At 35.0% G+C, this 25,587-nt stretch overlaps 1 protein-coding gene across 2 annotated transcripts in view; it reads right to left on the bottom strand.

Moving 5' to 3' along the window:
- Positions 1–25,587, bottom strand: part of ABCA13 (ATP binding cassette subfamily A member 13) — a 165,063-nt gene that overhangs the window by 95,958 nt on the left and 43,518 nt on the right. Inside the window, exons 24-35 of one of the 2 annotated variants that reach the window (XM_085537944.1) lie at positions 25,206–25,370; positions 22,640–22,817; positions 20,180–20,319; positions 17,160–17,273; positions 15,778–15,868; positions 10,114–10,290; positions 8,725–9,025; positions 7,894–8,008; positions 6,934–7,263; positions 4,492–4,561; positions 2,676–2,810; positions 1,045–1,182 (exon numbers count right to left, since the gene is read on the bottom strand). In XM_085537944.1, the coding sequence (XP_085394070.1) occupies positions 1,045–1,182; positions 2,676–2,810; positions 4,492–4,561; positions 6,934–7,263; positions 7,894–8,008; positions 8,725–9,025; positions 10,114–10,290; positions 15,778–15,868; positions 17,160–17,273; positions 20,180–20,319; positions 22,640–22,817; positions 25,206–25,370 (1,954 nt within the window). Of the gene's footprint in view, positions 1–1,044; positions 1,183–2,675; positions 2,811–4,491; positions 4,562–6,933; positions 7,264–7,893; positions 8,009–8,724; positions 9,026–10,113; positions 10,291–10,602; positions 11,180–15,777; positions 15,869–17,159; positions 17,274–20,179; positions 20,320–22,639; positions 22,818–25,205; positions 25,371–25,587 lie in introns of those variants that run through there. The other variant, XM_085537945.1, reaches the window with a different exon arrangement.

Below are 25,587 nucleotides of genomic sequence, written 5' to 3'. Positions count from 1 at the left end.
CTGTATGCAGTAACTTGAGTAGCTTGAAACAAAGACCAACTCTACACTAGTAACTTCAAAAGTAGTAGAGTTTCTCCTCTTTATACAGTGGGTGTGAAAATGCAACAGAAAACTGAAAGTCTTCATTTTAGTACCATCTCAATAAAATGGAATTGTTCCAAATTGTAGATATTCTGGCAAAACTCAGAGATGGTTCATCCACAAATATTTGAAAGCATCTCAAGAATTTCTGAAATTTGCACTAAGAGACATCAATACATAAAACTGTTGAGTAACTCAGCTTCTTCATATATACTACAGACAACTGGATCATTTCCAAGCTACTGCAACTTCTGAAAAAAAAAAATGACAATTCATCATGTTGTTCTAAGAACAAATAGGGAATACAAAAGAGGGAAGGTGACTCACTCCTTCACTCATAGTAAATGAAATGTGAGAAAGTCAAAGACATCTAAATTTTAAGTAACCAAATACAAAATAGAAGAGCAGAGAAAATATCTGAAGGCAAATAAAGATGCAATTACAATAGTATCTTCTTAAACAGAAAGCTAAGAAACAGAGACAGAAAAAGCAGTGATAATAGAAGAGGAAAATAAGAAAGGGGAAAAAAAAAAGCAAAAATAAGGAGGAAGAGGGAGCAGAAGTGGAAGAAAAATGCACTACAGGAAAAAAATTATTAATAAAGCACAAGACTCTTTGGATTCAGTAACAGATTCAGATGGATTCAGAAAAGGTATAAAGAACCGCAGGCTGTCCTAACAAAGCAAAAAGGCATTTCAGAGACAAGACGAATCTTAGAGATACTTATTTTACATATTCTTGAAGAGTGCATTTGTATATAGTAGTTTTAATTAAACCATTCAAGGATCATAAGTGATAGCACAATTAATGGTATATATTCATCATAGTACACAATAAGTAATGGAAAAGAGAAAGGTGTAAGTTCTAAAAGTGTAAGGTATGGGACCAAGCAATACAAATGCACACTGATCAAAATTAATAAACAATTCAAAAGAGTACTAAAATTCTGTCATGACTACAAACCTTTCTGTTTGAAGTTTTCATTGAAGAAAAACACATTAGAATTCAGATAATGTTTTCTCATCCTTTCTAAACCACACAGATTCTTCCAATAGGAAACAGTAAAGGGAAAGTACCAACAGTTCCTAAGTCCATCTTTTCCTACACGAAATAGCATTAAAAAAAAAAAAAAAAAAAAAAAAAAGAGTTGCAAAGTTCATAGATTTTGTTGTTGCTGTTGTTGTTTATTTATATACTTTTCTATGTGGATTACTAATATCCTATCATTTCTTAAAAAGAGCTTGTAATAGCATTTATGTAACTCTTAGCTGAATTTAACAAATTTTAAGAAAATGGAAAAAAGTCACTTGGCAATAATATCCAATCCTGCCATAAAATTATGACATCTCAGAAATACTGTGCATTACCCCATCTCCAAACAAGGTCTAAAGTGTGTGAGAATTAAGAGATTTTCAATATGTAGACACAACCAGTTATTCTTACAAATTATGAAGAATGGAAAAAACACCAAACTGCCCGCTATTGTATACAGTTTTATTATTTTAATGATAGTCCCTTGCACCAATGCACCAATCATTTTTCCATCACTATGTGCACAATTTAAACAAATTAGACAAGATAAGAGACATTTATTTACTCACACAGAGCAGGCAAAGGCATGGCCTTCCACACAAATTAAACTTTGACATTGCCTGATACTTCCAAGTTTATCTTAAAAATCACACAATACACTCTATGGAGTTGCTTTTCACTTATACTGAAGAGCGGGTATTGATTTAAGCTAAAATTTGTAAAATTGGGGCATACATTCCACACACACCTATCTATCAATGAAGATTTTTCCTTTTCACCAAACAAGTATCTAGGAGAAAATCTGACACATGCATATCGGAGGAAGGAAATTTAAAACATCCAGCAAGGCATTACAGTGCTGGAACACCTCTCCGAAGAAGAAAGGCTAAGAGAATTGGGGTTGTTCAGACTGTAGAAGAAAAGCTGTGGATGCTCCACTGTGTTCAAGACCAGTTTGGATAGGACCCTGAGCAATCTGGTACAGCAGGTGGCAACTATGTATCCGGCAGGGAGGTTTAAACTAGGTGGTCATTAAGGTCCCTTTCAACTCAAACCATTCTATGAATCATCAAGTTGTGTATTCGGAAGAATTTTTTCTAAGAAAGGGTGGTGAGACATTGGAACAGGTATCCCAGGGAAGTGTCGGAGTCACCATCCCTGGAGGTGTTTTAAGGAATGAGTAGATGCAGTAGTTAGGGACACAATTTAGTAGGCAATATTAGTAGTAGCTGGACAGTTGGAAAAAAAGATCTTAGAGGTCTTTTCCAACCTTATTATTTCTATTCTGCTATATTTGTCATACTTATAAACAAGGCTGATTTCACATTTGGCTACAAAAGCGAGTCATTTTTTTCAGTACTATTCAATATTTATTGAGAAGAAAGTCCTTCTAACCAGTTCCTAAATGCAACCAGGCTGTTTTGACACATAAAGCCTTACTCAGACAAAATACATGGTTTTGTTTTAGTTTTGTACAATGAAGAAAGCCATCTCAATCAATTCAATTCAGTAATTGCACCTATAGATGCTACAAAAATATATAATATGATAAGAATTCTTACCTAGGATAATATTGCTGAAATACCAGCCACCTACAGAATAAAAAATGGAGTCAAAGAACATCATCCAGCAGGTACATCCAAAGGTCATGTATCCTCCTTGCACCATTGGCTGGTACATGTTATTCCACTGAATTCCTGGTAGTAGTAGTAAGAGCAATAATTTTTAGAAGGTCAGAGCTAAATACAGAATTAAAGACCACAAAAATCAAAAACATTCACTTCTGGGTATTTAAGCACTGACAGAATAAAAAGTATGTAATAACAGTAATCACAACGAATAGAAATGAATTGCTATGCCACTCAAGCCTCTGTTTCGAACAGCAGGTGACACTTTTACTGAGAAAATACAGAAAAGTTGCTGTAGAAAGGCAATTTATGGAGATTTAGATGGTCCTTAATTTACCAAAAGAAAAAGAATTATGACTGACAAAATGAGGTGCTGACTTCTTCAATAAATCAGGTTTTAGCATATATTGGTGCTATTACAAGTAATTGGTTACACAAAGATGTCTACAATGTTAAAGCTGAAAACTGTAAATTTAACTAAGAAGCAAGTATTTGTACGCACTGAGTGTATTTAGAATTAAACCAAAACTACAAGCATGCTAAATAATTGCTTCATAAAAGTATTTAATTGAAAAGACATGAAAAGAATAAAGAAGGTGGAAAAAATCAGCACCACAGAAAGCTATCATATTTGTAAAAGGAAAAGTAAAATAGAAGTAAACAAATGGTAGCATTGTATTTTTCTTCTTTAAAAAAAAAAAAAAAGGGAACCCTTTGCAGTGAAGGGTTCACGACACTGGTTCTACAGTCTTTTTCTACCATTCTAAAGAAGAGCTGTTTTTTACAAGTACATTTTGCCCTTTCTTCAGCAAAGACAAATCATTTTGATGAAGTGCCCAGTGAAAAACTGCAGTATTTTTTTGCAAGAAACTTTCACTCATTAACCTTTGTATAATTATGACATTTTTCCTATACTTAGTGGTTTGAAATATATATTGTTATTAGTATCAATCCACCTTACTAGTAGTAAAATATAGATTACATTATTTTCTATACTTAAATACATAAAACCATTGTAGATAGTTCTCAAGGTCCCAATACTTCTCCAACTTCCGCATCAACAGGGGCAGCACATAGCATAGAGATAGAAGGGTTCACTTAAACGCATTTTTGCACTTGCACAGTAGCTTTCAGGGAAAATTTCACTGCCTGTCTCCAAGCTCATAGAGACAGGCTGGCTGATACATGAGTTGACTACAAATAAGGTTACAAATGAGAAAAGTACAAAATATTTTAATACAAATATACAAATGTACAATATTTTGTACATTTACATACAGATTAAACATTTATGTTAGCATTACTTTGAGAGTGAATAACATCAATTTTACCCTGTACCATACTGTTTTCATCAACCTCTACCATGTTATACACAAGCGTACATGTGAAACCATACACGTCTACCTCAAAGAAATCTCTGTAGAAATCCTCACTAGAGAACAAAGTGTTAGAGATGTTACTGACATCTGTGAGGATTCTCAATCATTTGTATTGCAGTTCTAAGAGCAGTTCTAAGCCCACTTTAATTTACTGATAGGAAGTGGCACAAGCTTAATTTGATTTTCAAGGTGATAACAAGGCTTTTCTCTTCCACCATGAGATACCCTGTTTACTTGTGATTAAAGAATACAATAAAAAAGTAAACATTTCCAACTCCTTTTTTTTTTTTTTTTTTTTTAAAGAATAGTAACTTTGGTGTTTTTCTGTTTGTTTTTTTGTTTTTGTTTTGTTTTTTAACTACAGAGCTTACCTATTTCTTGGCCTTCAAAGAATGTAATGAAAAACACTCCTTGCCCAAAGGCCGTTGTAGAGAGAAGACACTACAACACCAGAGGAGAATATGATATGAGCACCAAATAATTCATTTACTACTGCTCTGTTTCAAATAGATTAGTGGTCATTATTTCCTTATACATTTTATCTCTACTCCCCCATATACCAGTGGTATTTGCACCAGCTTAAAGAGATCTGCTGACCTAGTTATCAATAATGGAAAGAAGTACTTAATTTTATTGCAAGTTTTAGACCACTATAAATCCACCACATACTGAAAATATATAACATGTAACGCTATAACAGCATGTAAACCAATAGAATTTCTGCAGTAAGAGCAGTGGTTCTATGCATTTCTGTAAGATCAGAATTCAATAAGAGACAGAGGTAGCAGGAACATGTGCAAAGGGTATTACCTGCTGAGATCGCATTCTTCCAAGGGAAATAACTTCCAAGAAGAAACATAAATTATATATGCAGTATGAGAAAAGTTAAAAATGGAAAATTACCAAGTTCAGTGATGCAAAATAAAATGAAAGTAAGATTGATCATCAGTGTAAAAACACTGACAATCTTGTGAAGACTGATGGGAAGATTAAAAGCATTAAAAAAATTAGTAAGCGTTACTCAAAGATAAAGTTCTATAGTTTGAAAGTGAGATTAAAGTTCATTCTATCCACTATTTTAAAACACAGTAATTAAATAAGGTTTCTTTAATATTTAACACGAAAGGCACTCATCCTGCCAGTTATCTGAATAAATAACTACAGCATAGGTTGCTAATTACAAAAAAAAATAAAAATAAAATCATCAGTGGCATGGATTGCATGTTAATTCCCATTAACTGAGTCCCTGCCTTTTATATGTCCAAGTTTCTACCATCCCACTTGATGGCCTCTTTCCTCTCTTTAAATTCCATCCCATTTTTCACATGTTGCTGCATGACTGTCAGCAATTGCAGCATATCTGAGTTATTTGTCAATAACAGTGATTTTAAACTGCAACTTATCTGATATCTACTTTTCTCCCCCTGTGGGAGAGAAAATGACAAAATAACAAGAAATTCTTTGTGCCTTTTTATGCTTGAATACTGCAATCTTCCATTTGCACTTACATTTATGCAAAGAATTGATATATTTTATCTGACCAATTGAAACAAAAAAGTACCAAGCAGAAAAACATTTTCCATTTCTAACATATGGTAAAGTATTCCATCATCTTAATGTGATTTTGTGTGTACATCTTTTAAAGGAACAAAGCCATAAAGTGTGAAATACAGTTTCCATTTTATGTTGATGATATTTGACGTCCAACTTGGGATATGGTACATTAAGACAGTACATAGGCATAAAACAGCTTATAGCATACCAAAAAAACAAGAAGGGACATAGATATGAAGCAATGGCAAGGAAACATATTTTCAACAGTATTAACAAGAAAGCCATTAGATAAATTCCTGATCTAATCCTCAGCTGTTCTCAATTAAAAAAATAAGTAAAAAAAAAAAAAAAAAAAAAAAAAAAAAATCACTTTCATGCAAAAACAATGAGATTGGGATGATCGTGATTCAGCAGCTAGAGGGCTGGATATCTATATTAATCTTTTAAGGGATGACTAGCAACATTTACATACAGAATATATTTTTTTCTATTAACATTGAAATCCCTGCTATGATCTATTGAAGATAAAGATGTGTAGTACATCTACTGTTGATTGGCATTAAGCAACCGAAGTCTGTGCAAATGGTTTATACTAAAAGTGCTCAGAACAAATGTGAAATGCCTCAATACTTAAGATGAAATGTTTTAGCTCACAGTAGGTAATTGCATTAATTAGTCACCTAATTGCTTCTGCTTCTGGAGTTACAGCAGTTGCAACCCAATGCATTTTTTACCAAAAAGAAAACAGACCACCTTAATTCTAAATCTCCTTCAGAAAAAAATGTGTCTAAAAAATTTGGTGCATTTATCAAATTTGGCATAAAAAGGAGACACTGCAAGAGGAAACACAGCCGTGACAATAATTTGTTCAAGTTTTTCTAGGCAAAAAATTAGACTAATTGGACATATTTTTCAACATAACAGACTCTGCTCATATAAATCCATTGTAGAACTAAGCAATAATAATGGAACAAATATTTTGAAGAAAAAGTATTTAGAGATATTATGCACATGAGGAATCTTTCTCTGCACTTCTTCACACTTGTAAAATTTCCCTGAAAGCTTATTTTTTATTCCTTTCTCCAATCAAAATATTTGCTCAATTGGCTATCAAGAAAAGAGTAACTTATTTCCAGTGAAACACAAAAGCAAAAGAAAAACATGGGATAAAATAAGAAAATTATAATCTAAAGTTTTGGAATTAAGGTATGTGGCTGAACAAGGGAAAACAAAAACAGAGAACGAAAAAAAATATTTACCATTATAATCTGCTTGGTAAAACTCAACTGGTTCTGTAAGACCAACAAAACTATGTAGGGTAAAAAACTGATCATATACACGAGGCTGGCACACAGAGCTGCGGTATTGGCACTGCGAAAAAAAACTCCCAAAAAATAGCTTAACATAATAACTGTCACTCCAAAATCCAGGAGAAAAAGGAAGACGAGGAAACCATTGCTATAAGCAAAGATACCACTCGCTTTTAAAATGACAACCAGTGCACAGCTGCTTATTGTGAGCACAATTACATTCTCCAGGAACCAAGCAAAGAAGTGAATGGCTGGATGTACTCCCATTGTCTTCATATACTGCAAGATAATACAGCAGAGAGATCTGAAGTTAGAACAGCACATTCCAAAATCCATCTTACAAATCAAAGATTAGAGAAATTAAATAATTTCCCAAATTGAAAGAAGACAATTGAAAAGAATAAAGATCAGTACAGTTCTTAAAAATAAATAAATAAATAAATCTCTACATAAAATTTACTATAAAACCCTCGGTCTGTCAATATGCTTATCACCTGCTGAGACTAGTTCTTGATCTACACAAATAGTTCTCTCACTTTTTCATCCTCCTTCACATTTCTAACAATTACATAGTGCGTAGCAAGTTTTTAATTTAATACAGGCAGATTTATCATATTAGGCCAAATATGTCTAAACATGAAAAAGAAGACAAAATATCAACCATTCTAATCACGAGACTTCAAGTTTCCACCTTCAAATGTTATGGATCTTTTGCTATGGAAAACATTTGCAAACTAAGTGTACTGACACTCAAACTCAGCAGCTAGAATCTGAAGTTTCTACCCAGAATAAAAACAAGGAAAAACTAGAACAGCAAGATTTATGTGTACACAAATATACCTAAATGTTTAATGCTTTGTATCTCAGCATACTTCACATTTTATTTTCAGAAGCTTAGTTCTCCCTTACCTCTTCAAGATGAATTTCTTTTTCATAAACCAGCTTGCGAACCATACTAGCAACAGAAACCATCCATGTTAACATCATCATAAGTGGGAAAAAAAACCCTATATTGTTCAAAAATCTATGAAAGAGATAAAAGATTTTGTAGTATTGTGTATTACTACAACAATTCTCACATTATGCATAAAATAAGATCTGACACAAGCAATTAGAAATATTCTTATTCAGTTAAACTCAGTTATATTTCATGCAACAAGCTAAATGCATGTATTTGTATAAATCTATATTTGCTTATGACAACAACAGAACTAATGTAATCTTTTGCTAGGACAGAACTCAAATACATGCATTAAGCATCAACATGAGACAGCCAAATTTTACTCCATTGAAAAATGTCTCATCACCAACTATAATTTCTAATACTCAGGATGTTTTGATGATTTTACAAAGAACAATCCTCCAATTTCTCTTTTGCTTGTACAAATTTTGCACCATATTTCATCACAGTGATATTGTGAGCCAATTCTAAGTTTGCAAACAGGCCAACTGATAATGGAATGTGAGCTCCCTTTAGGGTATAAGCGGATCACGCAACATGTTGGCACAGTTTCTGTCCAGCAGACTATTATAAAGTATAGATGCAAATACCTTGGAGGGTATCATTTAGCGTCATGTTTTGGAGTCCCATCTCAACATGTGCAATACTCATATTGAACATACTGGTTCAGTTCTGCATTAGTTTATATATTTAATCATTACAAAGATCTACTAGCTCACTAAATTCTCTAGTGTTAGCCTAATCATATAATTGAATCAACAAGTCCAAAGTTTACTTACAGATCACTGGTATGACAAGGATAAGGCATGGCTTGGACCTGAATTGCTGGCTCTGAGATATCTAACCCAGTCTGTGCTGAAATTATTGCCCTTTCAATCATGTCTTGAAGAGGAATAAAGATATGATTGTATTTAAACCCATCAGATGGCAGCTTCTGGGGATGAGATTTCCACGCTGGGTTTTTAATCAAATCTGTTCTCATGCTATACAGAATGCTGGTTCTAATTGTATATGAAATGTGCTGTGTAAGGAGATTGCTGGAATCTGGCGTCTTGTTCTTGGGTGCACTGAAAATGATACCTGACAAGAAGAAAAAGCACTTCATACTCAAGCCTAAATGGCATATTATTTACATAGCCAACAGAGCTAATTCCTGGTCTTTTAACATCTCCTGACACCCACTCAAGAATGGTGGGTTTCATACAGTCCAACTTTTTTCACATCTATATTCATTCACACTAAATGGGTTTAAAATAACTGTTTTACATAAGAAAATTACTGTGATTTGCTTTTTTGAACTGTAGTCTATTTTCTTTATTTCCATACAGAACCCATTCATGAAGACTAATTCCTATTCCATTCCATAAAAGAAAGCAGTTACAAACTTTGTCCAAAGGTTAACCATCCTGGGAGACAAGGAAAACAGTACCAATCCACTATGATTTTTTAATATCTGAGTCAGTTACTTCACTTCTGCTTTAGCACAGAAGAACTTGCATGTTTCTCTTTTCCAGCACATGAAGAAAAGTTTTATCTGTAGTTGGAAAGGTTAAGTCAAGTACTTGGCATTTTTCTTTTTTTTCTTTTGGATGACAGATATTTTAGTTTTTCCTGATAAGTGCGAAAAGTTGACTTTCTTTAGGAAAGGAACGATATCTCAATGATCCCTTGACTTTCAGAAATAAAAATTATATTTTACTCCACTGGAAATATATATTTTTTTTTCAAACTCATTTTCCAACTTAAGAAATCATTTAATTTTTTAAGACATCTGATAAGCATATTACAACTTCAAAGGCTAAAAGGAAAGCAAGGTAAATTCAACATCAGTTTCTCATCTTACAACAGAAAGTAATATAAGTCTATAACTGAGAATAGTTGTGCAATGGGCACATTAGGTCCCTCAAAAAAAGCCATCTTCCATGTTCTCTTAAAGCATGTATGAGGCCATGATGCCAAAAAAACATGAGGCTTATGTCAGGTTTCTTTTCTATATGATCCTCCCTTATTTAAGTGGAAGCAAAATGGACCTACAACATGACAGTTTCATTCTGTGTTGGCTAAGATGTCTGTTTCTCTGAGGTGCTGGTTCAAGAACTAGATCTGTAACAGACAGCAACTAAACTCTAATGTTTTTTGTCAACATGCATTTTAAATGTGATACTTACTAGCCAAAAAATTATTTTGATGCATGAGTTCATGAGCTTTCTCCTCCAATTTATCAACAGACTCAAAGGGCTGGAAACGATCCAGTAATACACAAGAAGAAATATTTACTATGAGCTGTGACAACAGGTCAATTTGTCTACTTGCTGAGCTGTTAAGTGTCTTGCCCATCATCATTTCTAAAAGAGGAAACAAATTAGGCTGTCTTAGCTTTGATGAATTAAACAGAACAAAATGTAGGTTCTAACTTTCATACCCCATATGAGTAATTAACTTTTACATTAAAAAGGGAAGATTTTTAAAAGCTTAATATTACTGAGAAATTGTGATAGTTCAGGTTACATCAGTTTTTACGAGCCCTCGACTACATTTCCCTTAAAGTTCAGAATAATAAATATATAACGAGTTCCACAAAAAACAGATAAGGTCCTCTAAGACATAGGACTTAAAACATTTCCTTATCCTTCCATAAACAATTCCACAAGTACAAGAGAGTTACTGTACTTGAGAGAACCATCTCTTTAATCTAGAAATGTATAGGCTAGTTCTTATCTTCTTGACACTGGAAATATTTCAAGCAAGCTGTTCTGTAGGATACAAGCATTTTGATTCACACACTCCATCTTAAAAAAAAAAAAAAAAAACAGCAAAAAAACGGCTGGATAAAACTAAAACTTCTCCATTTTCACTATGATCATGTTTACCTGCAAGAGAGCTGAGCCTTTGAAGGAGTTCAGACCTCCATCTACTTTTAGAGAACAGTGCTATACCTTTATGTTTTAGAGAATAAGCAAATGAATAGCATGGGCTAGAAATAAATCTAAATTTATCTGTATTTAATGGAAACAACTGAATTTCTCAGGTAATCAAAAATAAATTATAAAGCACCCAACAAGTTTTCTTCTTAAATTTTTAGAGACTCGCTTGAATAGACAGGCTTTGAAAAAGATAAAAGATGACCTCATTTGGTAACAGTGGTGACAAAAAATCCTGGATTGTAGGTGTTACTCAGCAGCAGCACAGGAAATAATACAATGGGAAGGCAAGTGGAAAGATGTGTGTAGCAGTCTGAAGAAAAGACACGATTACCAGTGAGAAGGAAAAAGATCAACATAGGAGAATCACAAGAATCAGAAGTCTATAACTCAGAAGACAAGCAAGCAGTGATAAAGTAAATTCATAGGTTGAGAGGAAACAGCATCAAACGTCTTATTACTACCCTTCAGGAGCGCAAAAAAGGAAATATATGTTTTTACTTGTTTTGTGGCATTAGAACAGAGTATTACAGATATTAATGCCAATAGGTTTAAGCTATCATTTATTTTTATAAGTGTGCATAAATATATAACTGTATACATATATAAACAGCTGATCCTTTTAAGGTCTTAATTTAAAATAAAATATTTAACTGTTTTGAAAAAAATCTCAGTGATTACACTATTGAATATTTTAGCATAGAAAAATAATGACTTTACTACTTCCTTGGAGTATCGCATAGATCAATGTTTCTCAAATCACATTTCACAGTCTGCAGGAACTTCTGTACTCTAGCACAGAAACAGCGTCTGTACATCACAGAATGGCCTAATGGCCTTGATTTAAAAGCTAGTACTAGCTGCATGCACTAAAAACATAGCAAGTAGTATCCATAACTCAGTCCTGAAAGAGATTTTAGCACAGTATCCTCTTGAGGTTGAGGAGCTCAAAATTCTATCTGCCATCTCTCTGGATTATTTGCATAACCACTGCATTGTTGGCTAGTCTAGATCAGGAACAGTTTGCCCATCGTGGTGAAAACAGTCCACAATAAAATTAAAGTAAAAAAGGTAAGTAAAACAGTTTAACTTTTAAAACGTTCCCCTGCCATGGGCAAGACTGCCATACACCAGATTGAGCTGTCTAGGACCCAATCCAACCTGGCCTTAAAGTGCCTCAGCTTTTCTGGGCAGCCTGTGCTAGTGCCTCGCCACTCTAAATAAAGAATTTCCTCCTAATATCTAATATACGTCTCCCCTTTTATAGTTTAAAACCATTCCCCCTTTTCCTATCACTATCAGACTGTGTAAAAATTCAGTCTCCCTCCTGATTATAAGCTCCTTTGAAGTTCTTGAAGGCCACAATGAGGTCACCCCACAGCCTTCTCTTCCCCAGGCTGTACAAGCCCACCTTCCTCAGCCTGTTATCATAGGAGGTGCTCCAGCCCTCTGATCATCTTCTTAGCTCCCCTCTAGGCTAACTCCAAAACCTCTGCATCCTTATTGTGCTAGAGGCCTCAGGCCTCAACACAGTGCTCCAGATGCAGCCTCACAAGGGCAAAGTAGTAAACTTGTATGTGAACAAATACAATTCACAGGAAAGCTTGAGAATAAAAATATAGAGTTAAGTTTATCTTTTATCTTTCTCAATTATAAATCTAGTAACAATGGATAAAAAACTCAGCAAAGCTGTTTATACTCATACCTTCATGCTTTGTTACATAGAATTCATCCCTCATCTCCCACTTATTTCATTCAATGCACAGTTAAGTAATAGGGAGAAAATATAACTCTTTTCTATAAAGCCATAAGGCAGAAGCACAATTTAAGTGAAAGGCAGCAAGAAAAATTGGAAGATAGCAGTAATTTTTGAATCAGCACAGGATTCAGTGATGACTTTAGAGTTTATTTGTTTGCTTCCAGCTTTCTATACATACATGGCAACTGTTTAATGACAATGAGAGCAGTAGAGGAAAAAGCCAGGCAGGAAAGTTGCCCGTTGTTTTGTTTGTTTTAATCTTCGCTGTTACATTACAGGTCATACGTAGCCAAAAGAAATTCCTTAGACATGAAATACACTGTACTTCTAGGAGAAATTACTGAGGAAGGCTGAAAGACAATAGGAATAGTCAGGGAGCAAGAACATAAAAAGAAAAGTTTGCTGCACAGTTGCTTCGTTGTGCCTCTTGAGAGGTTTCTAAGGATTGCTCCCAGCAAAGAGCTCATAAGCTCTAGCAGGATAGGGCTTATACAAAATTGGTTACACCCATGAGATGATTGCAAATTGCTGGATTGGAAAGCAAGCATAGAGAGATAGACTTGCAATGCCCACACAAGCCTAGTTCACAAAGTGAAGATGAGTTTAAGAAGAAAAACATAAACTTGTCTGTCTGCATTTCAGTATTTCCAGATAAGGAAAACTAACACAATTCTCTCTAAAACAGCTTTAGAGATTTGTAACTTTGCAAGTGGTCTCCTAGCATAATCATTTAGAAGAAGGAAAAAAAAAATCTGCATCAATTCACTCAGCGTCACATGAAACTTTCCAACAGATGTTGCAGGGTAAATGCAATGTTTCTAACCCCATTACTTGTATTTATAGCATCATAGTGAAGTAAAAGCATACAAACACAAGCACCTTGGACTTGAGCATAAATAGAAGGCATCTCATTGTAAACATATCTGTTAAAAGAAATGTCAAAGTGTAAATGCAGAAGAGCGCTCTGACACTCTGGATCAAGATCAGCTTAACATAGGCATAAAACCTGAATGATCTATCACATATATTGATTTTTCACTTTTTATGATAAATTTATCAATTTATTACATTAAAATATATTCTGGTTTCATAAGCTGTCCTACTTCAATGATTTCCTGTATTTTCAGTCCAAGACAATTAAACATTTATTACAGCCAGATGTCTCTGACTGTTAAAAAGCTACAGCTTGAGAAATCTTTGCACAGACTTCTGTGATGAAGTGTCTGCAACAGTGAAGATATACCTTATGATTTCATATCTTAACGAGATAGTTTGCCCACAATCTGTCATACAGTTCCCTGTGTTAAGTTTGTACAAACCAAATACATCTGCTGCTTAATTAATACACTGACAGTTATATTTCCAGGAGGTCATGCATGTAGTTTAAGAGACTTTGTCTTCCCTGCTTCTAACTTTCCAGTTCAGTATTTCTGTTCCTGTATTTTAATTTTACTGTGGTCCGCTTTCACCATGATGGGCAAACTGTTCCTGAACCAGACTAGGCAACAATGCAGTGGTTAAGCAAATACTCCTGAGAGATGGCAGACAGAATTTTGAGCTCCTCAGCCTAAAGAGGATACTGTGCCCAAATCTCTTACTTTCTGGATTGAGTTATGGACAGTATTTGCTATGTTTTTAGTGCATGCAGCTAGTATTGGCTTTCAAATTAAGGCCATCAACTTCAATTAAATCTCAAATCCTATGTATGCAAAAGAAAAGCTAAGAACTTCAGCTCATGCCAACCACAAATAGCACCATCTCAGTGCAATAGTACAACTAAACTGAGGACACATTTCAGTATATACCAGCTCCCAGTGTTGGTGGATTTTATCCATCTCCTGCCTAGAGGCAGGTACCAAAATCAAATAAAAGTTGCACTTCAAGTACTCAGTTATTTAGTTTTATTTTTTAAGATACAGACTTAATTATTTAACTGTAAACAGTAGGGAAGACTTACTAATCTGTAAACCATTTCCTCCCCCCTTTTCCCGTCCCCCCTACAATACAGGTCACACAGCCCCTTCAGGAAAGCATCTAAGATTTTTTCACAGCCTTCCCTCCACAAATGACTGAAATAGATTAATGCCTAGCTTGTAATTACCCTAATTACCCTAATGTTCGTTGACAGACTACACAGATCTGTTTTTCTTACTACTACCCTTTCCTGAGAAGCATCAAGCCCCCTTGGTGCATGATGTCTGTTACTGCATTCTCTGTCACTTCTCTCTTCAGTCCTCATGATTATAAGCTGTTCTTAAATTACATTAGACTCTTCCTTGGTATGGACTGTTCCTTCTGATGCTGCCAGTGACAATTTCCATTAGAATGCACTGACTTAATGATGGTGGAACACATCAGTTATTTTTTTCAAATTATCAAATTGTTTAAAACTAAGTAGCCTAGAAGTCTAGCTGCCAGGAGCTCAGCATCAGGGCTGAAAGGATGCAGCTATGGATGACAGGGACCCAGAGAACATTGCTGGGTAGCCCCATGCTGGCCTAACCTTGGAATTACTGATCTGAGTACCAGTCTCCTCTTATAGGGTGTTATCTTTTCTTGGACACCATCTCTACGGTCCTGCTTTGCCATCCCAGGGCTGGGTCTGACCCTGATTACTCTGGCAACCTGAGCCTGGCCTTGCTGCTCCATGATATTAACCATATCTAATGCTTTACTGGGGCTCAGTGTCGTGTACATGGAATTCTCTCTCTACTAAGAGGAGATATAGATGGCATTTCCTTGTATTGATTATACACATATCATACCCAACCCAATTTATCTCCATTGAAAGCATATGGATTTTTTTCAAAATTACTGAAAAAATTTACTGCTAAATAATTGTACTGTAGCTACTGAGATTACATATTCACTCCCTCCTTATAAATGTAGCTCCTAAGTTTGTAAGTGCCCCATGACAGTTTGCCACTTCTAATTCATTACCAGATTTTTTCAGTCATCAATCTTATCCAATGGACAAATCTGACACAGAAACTAAGACGTTTAGAAATATATGAGACTAACAATAGAATTTCAAGCCTACTATTTTAATTTCATCTAAGCAGGTAGAATACTGAAATCCAACTAAATGCAGTTTTAATATTAAATTAAAAATCTAATAAGGGTAATCAATGCATGTACTTTCTTAGACATACCATATAGTTGCATTTTTTGAAAGAGCTTTTCCAGGTCAATATCCAGGTTACTTTCCACAAAGTGCTTTACAAAATTGTTTTGCAGTGCTTCCTAAAATAAAAAGTTGGAGATAATGTCATGTTTGTATTTACTAAAGAAATACAAAATACTCCTCTCAGAGTTTTCCTGTGTAACAGTGGAGAAGTCACTCAGCTTCTCCGTGTTTTCAGTCTTCCTCCCTTCAAAGCTTAACACTACCCATTTAAAATAAACTACAGCACACATACTCCCCATTGCTATATTTCACTCTCCTATTTTACTCCTAATATTTTAACCTGGTCCACTCTAATGGTTTTACAAAACTACTGGGACAGAAACTTATTTTCTTTTTTTGCTAGACTTCTGGGGCACTGAACTATTAGCACTGGCAGTAGTGAAATAAACATCATCTAAAACTGGCAGCTGGGAATTCCTTTTATATTGTTTTCAATTCTTTATCTCATTTGCCAAGTTCTAAGGGGAAAAAATATATTAGCACTACAAGAGCTTCCTGGGATCTGCAAGTCTCATGCCTGTTTACTAGTAACATTATTTACCTGAACTTAATAACAGTGCAGACAATATATACAGAAGCCTTTACTGTAGTCTGCTTATGGAATAAGCACAGAATATTCTGAGATGGGAGGGACCCACAAGGATCACTGAATTCAACTCCTAGCATCACATAGTACCACCCAAAACCCAAACCCTATGCCTGAGAGTGTTGTCCAAACACTCCTTGAACTCCAGCACTTTGGGGCTATGCCCACTGCCCTGGGGCTCACTGCACTCTGGTGCAGACCCTTTCCTCCACCCACAGTTGCCCTCCCCCCCGGCACAGCTCCATGCTGTTCCCTCTGGCCCTGGCCCTCTCACAGAGAGCAGAGCTCAGTGGTGCCCTCCACTACACGTGAGAAGCTGCAGCCACTGTGAGGCCTTTCCTCAGCTCCTCTGCTCTGAGCTGAGCAAACCAGGAGACCTCAGCTACTCCTCATATGCCTTGCCCTCTTGTCTCTTCTCCATCTAAGCAGCTCTTTGAGAGCTCTCTTATAGAGCCTGATACAACCCAGGGTATGGTTAGTACTTCCTTAATACTTATAACAACCTCTCACGTAACATGTAAAATGTAGCAAAACTACATTTTACTTGAATATACATTAAAAATAATAACAAAAATAAAGTTTGTAGAACAGGAAAAATCCCAGTAATGAGCTCTGAAGATTGTCAGTATCACACTGAACGCTCAAAAACTGAAGCTAACGTCTCTTTTTTATCAGCCAGACAGATGGGTAGCTTTACATGTACAGCGATTTGCCTAGATCAGTTCATGAGAACACAGAAAACCACACCATATTTCACCAACCTGCAGCCGTGAGATCATGAGGACATTTCCGCGGTTTTTAAAAACTTCAGCCATCCTTAGCCATGCCTGAGAATAAGTCTTCAAGTTTTCCACAAAACCAAAAGTGAAATTAGCCTAGGAGAAAAATGACATGAAAACCAGTGAAAAAGACCTAGCACAGCAAACCACAGGAAACAGGAAAAACTGGCATGCTTCAGATGTTCTGAAAATCTTTTCCATATCATTTGATAGTCAACTGTAAGTATATCTACCTTTTTGGTTTTTCTTAAATAAGTATTTGTTGCAGTCTCCAAATAATAAACAAAATAAAACACACACTACAGGAAACCTTTTGTTTATGTTTCCTATCTGAAAGGGTCATAAAAACCTCTTTATTTCATAATGTCTTTTTTGTACAGAGTATCATAGGGGTGCTTCAGAATGCAGAAAAAAAAAAAAAAACAAACCACCAGTTGGCACATACTCAAAGATTCTGTAAGCTGTATAGATCTTTTGCTCTATTCGATATTACCATAATGCAATTAAATTTACAAGTTAGAAGCATGGTCTGGACCACGAAAACAACTGACCAAATGTATTTCTGAAGTATATTTCACAGAGGAAGTCCTGAGTATAGCAAAATATTCTGTGGACCAGTGAAGCATAAACTATAATTTCTGCCTTAGTCACCAGCTAGCAACCATCAATTTTTACTGGCCTACTTTAACAGATCACAAACATGCTCGATATTAGATAGTATAGCAGCATATTTTTGTTTAAATTGGTATTATCAGTCATAGAAGTGTTTTTATGAACTAGATCTTTCCACTACAATCAAACTTTGTTATTATGTTAGAGATCACGATATTTCCTAGCAAAGAGTTTCTCTAATGACTTATAAACTGAAATTTCGGACCATGGCTTTGCAATAATTCCTATTAAAAGTATGCACATTTTTGCCATAATATTTTAACTGCGTCTTGCAAAACCCCTCATCTAGCACTCACATCTCCTCTCCTAGAGATGCATACTTAAGCATAAGGCAATACAGAAAAATACTAATGAACAGTAAGTAGTTTTCAGAACATCCAGCCAATAATTCTAAAAGATTTCAAGGATGAAGCTGTTGAAGTACTGGAGTCAGTGTAACATAACTTCCTGCTTAAAACTGCCCTGGTATTAAGGGGTTCGAAGTATAACAAAAATTGATGCCATTCATTAAAAATAAATAAATAAATAAAATCACACACTGGAAGAACCAGGAGATTACACAGACCAATGATTCTGAAATCTCTGCTAAGCAACTTCTCTTTTTGTGATAACAATAAGAAATTACAATGAAGGAGAGAAGTGGAAATATAGAAGTTATAGAAAATATAAAACACTAAAAATTCAAGTGAAGCTGTTCTTCAGCTCTCTGGAAAAATTACAGAACAAGTAAAGAAGTAAGAGGTAGATAACACCTCACCACAGACATTGTGGATGCTAAGAGTTTACATGAGCTGAAAAAAAAAAGTGGACAAAGTATATCAGTAAAATGTTGGCATATCTTTGGGAGTTGTGACTGTATCTGGAGAAAATATCACTTTACTGTCATATTCTTCAGCAATTTCCTATGCAATCTTTAGTGGCCACAGTGAGTCAGAATTTGAGACAAAATGAAGACTCTTATGAGTTTATATTCTAATGGGTAGCTGCAGTTTGATGTTTAATAAAAGTTCACTTTAAGTTCCCTTCTTTCTGAAGAATGGAGATCCATCAAAATAAATATGAAACATTTAGGCTGGTTGTTGCATTTGATTAAAATTATAGTCTTAAATATCATCTATGACCCTGTCTGGTCTGAATACATCTAAGCATCTTTCTGATTTAAGCATAAATAACATTTTTATTTTGAGTACACTTCATCGCCTTTATGATGATGTCTTATAACAGACAAGTGCGCTTATGCAAAGCCAGACAGGCTAAGTTACTTGACTCATTATCTATTTTCCTAATTATAATTGACAAAAAACAGGAAGTCAAATTTGATGGATTTGCTAGACTATTTTTCTTTTATTTCTGTATCATCTTGCTACCTTTTTATATATATTCTAACTGTTCTAATTACAAAGAAATAGCTCAAAGTGATATTTTAACATTTTATTTAGTATTTTAATCAATTATATTCAATTCTACAGAAGTGGACTGTTGCCCAAATTAAGTTATTTAACTGCAAAATATAAAATCACTGAAACCTTACTTCCAATTCACAGCTATTTGACTTAGGTTTTCATCTTCCAGAGCATAAGTCAGAACACCACACTGTACTCCATTTACACAGGAAATGGTTATCACATTTAAGGTTACTACAGCTTTTTTGTGTGTTGTTTACAAGCAGCTTTTTTTTTATCTTAAATGAATTTAACTTGTAATTCCTGCAATAATGTTGTTACAGAAAAATAATATCTTTGCAAGATAACTGCAAAATTAGCACAGAATGCTAAGATGTACTTAGAATGAGTAACTGTCCCTTCTTTTACCAATGTACTTCAAAGCTGGCCACAAACAAACACATCACTGCAGACAATTATGCTCAAACCAGATTACTTGCCACACCAGACAGTAAAATTATTTGTAAAATGCACTGTAGTCTGTTTTTTTGTTGTAGTTGTTGTTTTTATTGTGGTTTTTTTTAGTGCAGCTCAGTGAGGCTTTCCTTCCTGAGTATCCCTTTCCCACAGCTCCCTGTGCTGTGCCACATTGAGAAAACGTTCAGAGCAAAAGCTTAGTTGCAAGAGCTATATATATCTATAGATAATATCTATATTATTATAATTATTATAATATATTGTAATTATTATAATATCTATAGATAATATCTATATTATTCCCATTATTTTCCAGGAGTGTGCAAACACTGTCTCCTATCATGATCATAATATCTATCTATCTATCTATCTATCTATCTATCTATCTATCTATCTATAGGTATATATAAAAGAAACAGTATTTCTCATATAGATATATATAAAAGAAACAGTGTTTCTTTTAATACTCACCTTCTCTATAACCAGGTCAATCTTACTGACATTAGAATTGTACAGTATCTTCCCATGTAATAAAGGCTTCAGGAAAGTCCATACCAAAGCCCCATTTGAAGACTGTAAAATCTCCTGATAAAGCCTCAAGCAAAAAGGAGCTGCAAATACAAAGACAGATTCGTGTTTCAGAAAGTCAACACAGGTGAGGTTAGCTTTATTTATTTTTTGTTAAATCTAAGTCCTCAGTCTTAATTTACGATCATGTCATGATGGCATGCCAGATATTATCAGGTGAATAAACAATCACTTCAGATCCCAGAATAGAAATTGTTTAACCACTGTCTAAAATACAATTAGAGTTATGCAAGCTCAGTAATCAGGTAAAAGAATATAGGAAGCTTCTCACATTAGCTGAAAAGCCACTTTCAAAATTCATCTGTCCAAAAGGCTGTGTCAGTGCATTATACAGAGATGCATGTAACACCTCTGCACACAAAATTAATGGTGAGGGAAGAGTCACCTTAATGAACCACATCCACCCCAGACCTCTCAGTTGTTCACTAGATTTCACAGAATCACAGAATCACAGAATTACCCGGGTTGGAAGGGACCTCAAGGATCATGTAGTTCCAACCCCCCTGCCTAGCAGGGCCACCAAACATACACATTTACTAGATCAGGTTGCCCAGGGCCCTGTCCAACCTGGTCTTGAACACCTCCAAGGACGGGGCATCCACAACCTCACTGGGCAGCCTGTTCCAGGACCTAACCACCCTTCTAGTAAAGAACTTTCCCCTAACATCCAACCGAAATCTTCCCTCCTTCAACTTAAAACCATTTCCCCTAGTCCTGCTATTATCAGCCCTTTCGAAGAGTTTACTCCCCTCCTGGGAGTAAGTTCCCTTCAGGTATTGAAAGGCTGCAATGAGGTCACCTCGCAACCTTCTCTTCTCCAGGCTGAACAAACCCAACTCCCTCAGCCTGTCCTCATAGGGGAGGTGCTCCAGCCCCCTGATCATCTTTGTGGCCCTCCTCTGGACCCTTTCCAAAATCTCCATATCTTTTTTGTACTGAGGGCTCCACACCTGGACACAGTACTCCAGATGGGGCCTCACAAGAGCAGAGTAGAGAGGGACGATCACCTCCCTATCCCTGCTGACCACCCCTCTCCTGATGGAGCCCAGGATCCCATTTCCTTTACTCAAGAAGGATAATAATCCTTCACAAATACAGCTGCTATTTGCACAGTTTCATTGAGACCTACAAAAATAAAGGAAAAAATCTATGGCATCTAATCTTCTGATTAGAAAAATCTAAACAAGTCATTTTTCTATTCCTAACTAAAACACATTTTTCTATACCAGATGAAGTTATTAATACATTGGGATGGCATCATGTCCTTCAAAATGTATGCCAAGGAATAGGCCCAAAGAAATTCCAGTTTTCACACTAGTATCAAGTAAAGGCAAAGAGTTTACTATGGGAAACATTTAAATATTTATGCCCAGCTCCTGCACATTTATTTAAATTATGAGCAGATTTACAAATATGCCATTAAACATCATTAATGACGCCTTAAGGGAGATTTGTATTATTTTAAATAATGTAAAATTAAGCCAATAATATTTAGATTCAGGTCAGATATAAAAGAAACAAAAATCAGAAATGAAACATTTAGAACACCCAGTTCTTTGTTCTGACTCCTACTACCTTTAAGGAAAAATTCCTTACTAAAGGCAATCATTGCTAAATGCCATCAAAGAATTAAGAGACTGAACTACCCAGTCAAAAATAGCAATATGCCAAAAGACACAGAAGACTTGTTAATTTGAGTTTGCCATGACTTTCCCACACACATGTGAGCATGGCTAAGGCTCCCTGCTGGTACAGCCAAGATAGCAGAAGCAGAGTCCTATCTCACAGATCCTTTGCATTCTTCTGTTGTATCCAGTCACCAACAAGGTTTTCAGCACTATTAAATTAATCAGGATGAATCAAAAGTATGCTGAAGAAAGATAGCAGAGGTGAAATTATGAGAGAACAGACATTCTTGGCACTTGATAAAGAATAGATATCGCAACTATTAAAAACTTATTTTTTTCCAGAAAGTTCACATATTCTGCTGTGCAGTACCACCACAATGCTATGTTCAAGGAGGAAAGGTATGCAACAATAGATTTTTCCATTTTATATCTTAAAGATGTATTTGCATACTAAATGAGATTTTCCTTAAAGCACAGTAAGTCTCTCAGGCATGAATATTCTTATTGATTATCAATTTGAAAGGACAGGAAACAAATGGAATCACTTGCATCTCATCACAATTCTTTCTCAGTAGCAAAACTTCTAAAGATCATCCCTCACATTTAGGTTTACAATGCCAACTGACTTGTCAACTGGTATTTTCCATTTAATCAGTAAAAAAATATTCAAGCTCTAAAAGTATATGTGCAACTTGTGATCAGTAGACTTTCTCACTTGAATCTTCAGGAATCCCGTATTTTCCCATATTGTCCTCTAAGAGTCCCGTAACTCTGGGCATATCAACGAACAGGTTTGCATTGCTGAAAAATGGAGATTCTTCTTTACATACTGCCTTAATTACAGACTTGAGGGATCCAACAGCTGAACTTCTGAACTGTCCACCTTGCAAGAACTAGAACAAATACAGACGAACCAGTTACTTGTCTTTGTAGCTTCAGGGATTAGTTCTGGTGTTCTCACCATCCAAGGAAATCAACAGAACTAAACTGTTGAAACTGCCTACAAAAACAAGGGCCTGCTGTGCTTTTTCATGCTTTCCTGATCAATTTTGTCACAGTGGAAAAAAAAAAAAAAAAAAAAAGCTATTGCAGTTTTTTGCAGTTTTAGTTGACAGGGTACTGAAAGTCAGTAATATATTGCTACAATAAATTCTGAAAAATACTGTATTGGGTAGACTCAAAAGAAATGGAAATATCGAGACAACTGGACTACAGCTTTCACAAAGTCTGCTCATCACTGTTGCAGATGCATGCAAGGAAGAACATAACTGGATTATCAGCATTTTGAAACTGCAAAGGTTGTAAGTAGAAAAGTAGTGTTTTCCTATGCTAACTAAAGCATTGGAAAGTGATTTTAACATTTGATTCACTGGGGTTTTTTTGTGTTTTGTTTTTAACAGCAGAGTCATTTTTCAAAATAGTACAGTTCTTTACATAAATAATAGATCACAGACAGTTTAGAGGTTATGCTGTTAGAAACTGTTTACTGTGATCAATGCACTTACTCAAGTGCCAGGCGCTGCTTTGTTAATTCCTGGAGAAATACTAGCAAGTGTTATTTAAAACACCTGACATCAGAACATGACTTTTTGCATATGTACATAATAAACAAGTTACATTTGTATTTCATAACACCATCACCTACAGCTCTGGAATCAGTCTGCTGGTAAGGAGGAAAAAACTTCATAAACTGAATAAAGTCATTTTAAATCTTTCTTTGTGATGGCACCAGAAGGGTAAATAAGCATCATTTCAGTCAAAGAGCACAAACTCCCTGATTAATTCTGTTTCCAATCAAAATAACTTGAAATTCAAATAACGACTATTTATGTAGTGAGCTGCTACCATCAGATTGGAATCTACTTACTGCTTTTCAACTAAAGATCCAGTGAATCAACAGGATGTTTTCTAAAATTTTGCTTTGACAAAGTGGGAAAACTACATAGGATGGATATTCATATAAGTTAACTATCCGGTAGTTCTGTATTAAGCTAAATGAAGTATGTTCACAGTCAAGGCTTTTAAAACAAGTAGTCTCCCATAAAAATAAAATAAAAATAAAAAATATTTTTAAAAAACTCAGTCAAGTTAGATGCCAATCAACTTATGGAAAAAGGAAGCAGGCAGCAAAGATTAAAAGGCTATCTGTAATAAGGTGCTCAAATGGGCAAAAAAACCTCTCAATATTGGGATTTCTGATCTAACCGGACAGCTGTATACCTAGAAAGAATATGACAAGCAAAAAATAAATAAATAAATAAATAAATTGAAGAGCTAATTTGTCCAGAGTGGGAATATCGGCTATTCAAGTAAGTAAATATATATTTTTTCCTTAAAATGTAGAGGGAGGTTAAAGATCATTCAAGTGTTGATGAAACCAAAGGGTAAAGGACAATGTACAAAAATAGATATTCTTATTGACACAAACATGAACTGTCTATTGTGTTGACCATAAGCAGAATAGGAAAAAATAGTGAAATTTCTTACTTGGGGAAAAAATAATAATAATAATAATAATAATAATTGTCTGAAGTATCAAATTTAGCTAGCAATATTTGAAAGAAAAGTAGAAAGCAAATCTATACTCAGTGATGAGTAGCACAACACTCCAGGAAATACTGGTACTTTATTGCGATGTTTAACACGGCAAGATATTACAGCACATTTTTTTATGGAGCAAAATGGTATATGAAGAAAAGAAATTAATGCTTTATCAAATTATTGCTTCAGACCAATACAGTACATTTATTTCAGAAGGCAAATGATTTTTCCTGAAAAAGACATATGCTGTCTCTAATTCAGGTAAACACAACAAATTGATTAATGTTCTTATTAACATCCTTCAGTCATACAGAAGAGCAGCTCACAGGAAGATTCAGATCACAAGGGACAACAACGTTTAAGGCAATGCTTATTGTAGATGGCAGTCATTAACAAGTTTGCACTGTTCATATCTGAGGGATTTTTGTCATTTAGCACCAGATTCAACCGTAACCTTTCAGTGCAACAAATCGAGAAGGTAATGCCAGCAGGCATTCTTATGGAAATGGACTCTCCTTGAAAGGTGGAAACTTTTTTCTGTTTTATTTAATTTTTATTAAATAAAAAGAGATGAAAAAACTCACTAATACAGCATCAAAATTACCAGAGTGCTTCAAAGGACACTTTTTCTCGAAGTTCCTAACTTTCTAGTATAAAATTTCTACAATAAATCCTCCTTTTTCTACATCCCAAACATCAATATGTAAATTAAATTTGCACAGTGAAAATCATACACATACCTGCTGCAATGCAGAGATGTCAAACATACCAGAGTTTTGAATTGCTTGAAGGAACGCTGGAAGGTTTTCCATTACATGCTGGACTTTATTGAGAAGAGAGCTGATACTAGAGACCACATCCAGTAATGTGTTTAGTACATTGCCCATCTCAGATGGTATCTTATTCTTGGAGTAGAAGGAAAATAGATGACAATATGTTTCACATACAAGAAGAAATTTTAAACTTTTGATGAAACATTCAATATTATTTATTTCTAAACCTGATCATCAAATGTTCCTGCAATGCACATTCAACAAAACTCCCTAGTACTCTCAAGTTCACCTAAAGAATTCTATCTAGAAATTCTAGAACTGTCATACGACAAATTAGAAATGTAAATCC

This window comes from Coturnix japonica, chromosome 2 (assembly GCF_054131305.1).
Source record: "Coturnix japonica strain WE chromosome 2, WE-NBRP24, whole genome shotgun sequence".
NCBI classification, from domain to species: Eukaryota; Metazoa; Chordata; class Aves; order Galliformes; family Phasianidae; genus Coturnix; species Coturnix japonica.
The sequence above is the reverse complement of the archived record's forward strand: the minus strand, read 5'-3'. Positions and strand labels throughout refer to the sequence as shown.